General features: G+C 61.7%; 1 protein-coding gene across 1 annotated transcript in view; it reads left to right on the top strand.

The window, feature by feature from the left end:
* Positions 1–3877, top strand: part of OVOL1 (ovo-like zinc finger 1) — a 10496-nt gene that overhangs the window by 1591 nt on the left and 5028 nt on the right. The window contains exons 2-5 of the mRNA XM_010837843.1: positions 768–817; positions 1412–1526; positions 2310–2465; positions 2621–2741. Coding sequence (XP_010836145.1) covers positions 768–817; positions 1412–1526; positions 2310–2465; positions 2621–2741 — 442 coding nt within the window. The remainder of the gene's footprint in view (positions 1–767; positions 818–1411; positions 1527–2309; positions 2466–2620; positions 2742–3877) is intronic.

Genomic DNA, 3877 nt, shown 5'->3' with positions numbered 1-3877 from the left:
CACGGGCCCGCGTGGGGCCGCCCTCCCCTCCACCGGCCCGAGCCGCAGCGCAGGGGAGGCAACGGGGTGTGTCACCGCCCCGGCGACCCTCCACTCTCGCGTCGTAAATCCAGAAAGCCGGGGCTTTTATGAGGCGGGCGGAGGGCACTGGAGCGGTGTCACTTTGGGGGAGCCGGGAGCGAGCTGGAGTTTGGGCTGAGGTTTGTGCAAAATGGAAGAGAAGACCCAGAGCGTTAGGCCACCTTCATTGCTCTCTCCGTTTCCCCCACAACGCGGGTGGCCAGAAGGTCCCCGTGGGGGTCGGGCAGGCAGGGAGCCCCCAGCCGTGGGGAACGCCAGACGCGACCAGCCCTTAAGACAAAGGTGGGATTGGGTCTCACCTCGGTTAGAAACGCGCCTCCTTCAGGCTCGAAGAGGAGGACACCAGTGAGCTGAAGGGGGGTTTAAGGAACCCATCCCACAGCCAGGGACCAGCCTGGGGGAAGCTGGGGCAGCCAGTTTATTTTCGGAAGACGCCTTGACAGCGTCGGAGTCAACTTGGAATGAGTAACCCCAGTTGTTTCTTGCCCCGGCGGCATCTTCCTTGTTAGCCTTCTGTCCGCCCCACCCCCAACAGAGTCTTTGGTCGGGAGCGAGCCGGTTTCCTTCGGAACTCCCCCTCCCCAGGCCTGGGGGGTGGGGCGAGGGATGCGCTGAACACTCTGCCCAGCGCCTCCAAGGGGGGAGAGGTTGTAATTAACCAACCGACTTTGACCCTTGATCTGCAGGCTCCCCGGCACCGCCCCAGGCCTTGTAGGCAAGTGGCGAAATGAGGGCGGTGAGGGGCCCTGTGAGGGCTCTTGCCTCAGTTTCTCTCCTGAATGCACGGTTGGAGACAGTGAGTGGAGCGGTGGCCTGACCGATATCAGGATCCTATGGCCTAGGGTGCTGGCAGGGTGTTTCACAGCTGAGCCTTGTTTCAAGCTCCTTGGCCCCTGTCTACAGCCTCCTTAAGACGAGGGAATGTTCCAAGCCCTGATGATCCCAGTGGGGAAACTGAGACATCAAGGGAAGTGAGCAGGCCCAGGACTCTCTGTGCGGTTTCTCGCTTCTCCAAGTTCCCCAGGGAGTTGATGCTGTTTCAGGTCCGGAAGGGGTGAGGGTGAGGGCCAGGGCCCCCTTCCTTGCTCCTGCTCCTCCCTCACCTGTGTTTGACTTGCTGCTTAGCTGCTCCTTGGGATCTGATAAACCGAACTTGGACTGTGTTAAAGGTGAGCGGAGCCTTGCTGGAGACTCAGTGTGCTGTTATTTTTAGTTTTATTTCACATCCCAATCAGTAACAGGTCATGTGTTGACTTTTACAAAGGACAAAGAAATTCCGCTTGTTCAAATCATTGGCCGCCTTGTGTCCTAGTGGTTTTCCCCACCGCAGTTCTGGCGGCTGTGGTGGGAGTGGCGGGGGGTGGGGGGGTACCTACACCCAGGGGCAGGCCCAGCAGGTGCGGAGGAGGGCATCTGGATGTGTGCCACCTGCTGCTGCTGTCCAGGTGAGGGGAGCTGCTCAGCCTGCAGGACCACCCTGGACGTAGGGTGGGGTCTGACCTGTAGATGCAGGTGAGAATTTGCCAGGCACAGTCCTGTGGGGTCAAGCAAAGAGCAGAAGTCAAAGAACTGACTTTTGTCCCTCAAAGCCATGTGGCCCACTAGCAAGTTTTCCCACAGTTTTTGGAAATGAGAAAGCGAATGTTCTCGGGCTACGCTCGGGCGCCTCAGATGGCTGGAGAGTGGGGAGTGTGTTTTGTGGTGGCCTGTCCCCTGACTGGGCCATTCCATCACCAGCGGACCGTGACCCCAGGAGCCGGCTGGGCACGTTTCCTTCACCCCACCCCACAGACTCAGCACGTTGTGACCAGCTAAGCATTGACCCCGTCCGGTCCCCCGGGAGAGGCACTGGGAGGGCAGGGGAATGAAGCGTTTGAGGTCTGACCTTCCCACCCCAGACCTCTGAGACCCTCAGAGCAGCAAAGAATGCCTGGAAAGAAGGGCTTTACTGACTGAAGGGTCTGGCCCCTGGCCTGGCAGGTCTGACTCCAGGGCCCCAGCCTCTTCTCTAAGGCACAGTTCTAGAGGTTTCCCACCCTCAGTCCCCTGGCGTAAATCTCCCCCGAAAGCTGAGGGAAAGGCCCACAGGTGGGCACAGGGGCTGGAAGGCTGTGGGGTGGGAGACGGTGCCACTCCTGCTGGGAGCATTGAAAGGGCTCATGGTTAAGAAGCCCCCTCTTTGGGCTCCCCTGGCCCCCATCTCCCTGGCATTTCTCCTGTTGTGTCAGTACTGACTGTGAGAGGGCTGCTGGTTTCTTGAGGATGAACTCAGGCACCTGTACCCAGGAGCTAAATTCCATCTCCTGGACCAAAGAGGAAGCTCCAGGAACAGACAGGAACGCGGATGAAGCGGGGGTCCTCCTGGCCCCTGCTGAGAGAAATAGGCAAAGGCTGGGAAGGCCCTGGAGGGGCAGACCGAGTCTGGAAGCTGAAGCACACGCGCCAGCCATGAGCGTCCCGGGGCCTCTCCCCTCTCCCTAGCTTGGGACACAGCGTCTGTGGGCCCTTCTGCCAGTTCCCCAGCACGTGCCCTCCCCAGGGAGGCAGCCAGGCTGAGGTGGGGGGGCCTGGAGGCCGTGCGGGTTGCTGGGCAGCTCTCTTTCCGGGCCAGCGGAGATAGGAAGGCTGAGAAAGTCAGCTTGGGGCCCCAGCGTACCCATGTGGGGGTGGGACAGAGTGGAGCTGGGGTGCGATTATGCCTCTGCTGGTAATTATTCTAATTCCTGGGAAGGGTTGGCAGTGAGGTCTCCGTGCAGCAAGGCTGGGAAGGTAGGCAGCCAGCCCACGGGTGGGAAGGGTGGGCTCGGTGGGCTTCCTGGCTGTCCCATGGGGTGCTGTCACCCAAGCTGCCCTTGCTCTTTGTCCCTCGCTTGGGTGACCTGAGGCAGAATCCTGCCAGACTGTTTGTCCCAGAAAGAGAGCAGGTGAGGACGAGTCCTCTGGGCACAGGGAGGACAGGAGCAGAGTGTGGCCATTGTTGACGTCAGGCTTCCTCTTTAACTCTGTTCACTCTCAGCCGGGGTTGCGTGGCCTCCCACAGGGGGCTCCCCGTGCTGCCCCAGGAGGGAAGGTGGGCAGCACGCAAATGCTGCCCAGTCCCGCTGTGTCTGCCCGGGAGTGAGGGCTGGGGTGCGCCGGGTGACCTGCACTGTGGACTCCGTATGAAAAACGGTTGGCGGAGGGGGAAGGTCCCGCCTGAGGGGAACACTTGGCGTTCACAGGATGGGAACCACGGGCTGAGAGACGGGCCCGTTGTGTTTGCAGGGCTGCCCACTTCAGGCAGTTGGTTTCACTGGCTTCCTTTGAGGCCCTGCTAGCTGACCTGGGGGCGGGAGGAGATGGGTGCGGGAACCCTGCCCTTCCTGATGAGGGTGCAAGGCCGCCTGACAGCCAGGGCTGTGCTGACGCTTGGGGCTCCCTCCCCCCGATTCAGGGCTGAGCTGAGCCCCGACCGCTCCCAGGTCGGCGCAGCCCCAGCCTCTGGGAGGCGGAGGCTGGGTGTCCTCACGCCTCCTTCAGCTGCTCTGCCCAGAGAGCCTGGCCCTGGCCTGAGGCCTTGGATGGGGAGGACCCAGCACCCTGTCTGGTATTTGGGCCAGGAGCTTGAGGGACTTGCTGAAGGCCGAGAAGCAGGGAGAAGGCCTTTTGGGGGGGTAGAGGGAGCTGCTCTGAACCCCTCATCCAGGTGGAGGCAAGCTGGGCAGACAGAAGGAAAGCCCTCAAACCCCTGAGGCTGCGGGGAGAGGGCCCAGCTGGCGCGGCCTGGCCACGCTCCTCAGCCGTGGGCGGGCGAAGA

Source organism: Bison bison, unplaced genomic scaffold, assembly GCF_000754665.1.
Source record: "Bison bison bison isolate TAMUID 2011002044 unplaced genomic scaffold, Bison_UMD1.0 scf7180017864080, whole genome shotgun sequence".
Lineage (NCBI taxonomy): Eukaryota > Metazoa > Chordata > Mammalia > Artiodactyla > Bovidae > Bison > Bison bison.
The sequence above is the reverse complement of the archived record's forward strand: the minus strand, read 5'-3'. Positions and strand labels throughout refer to the sequence as shown.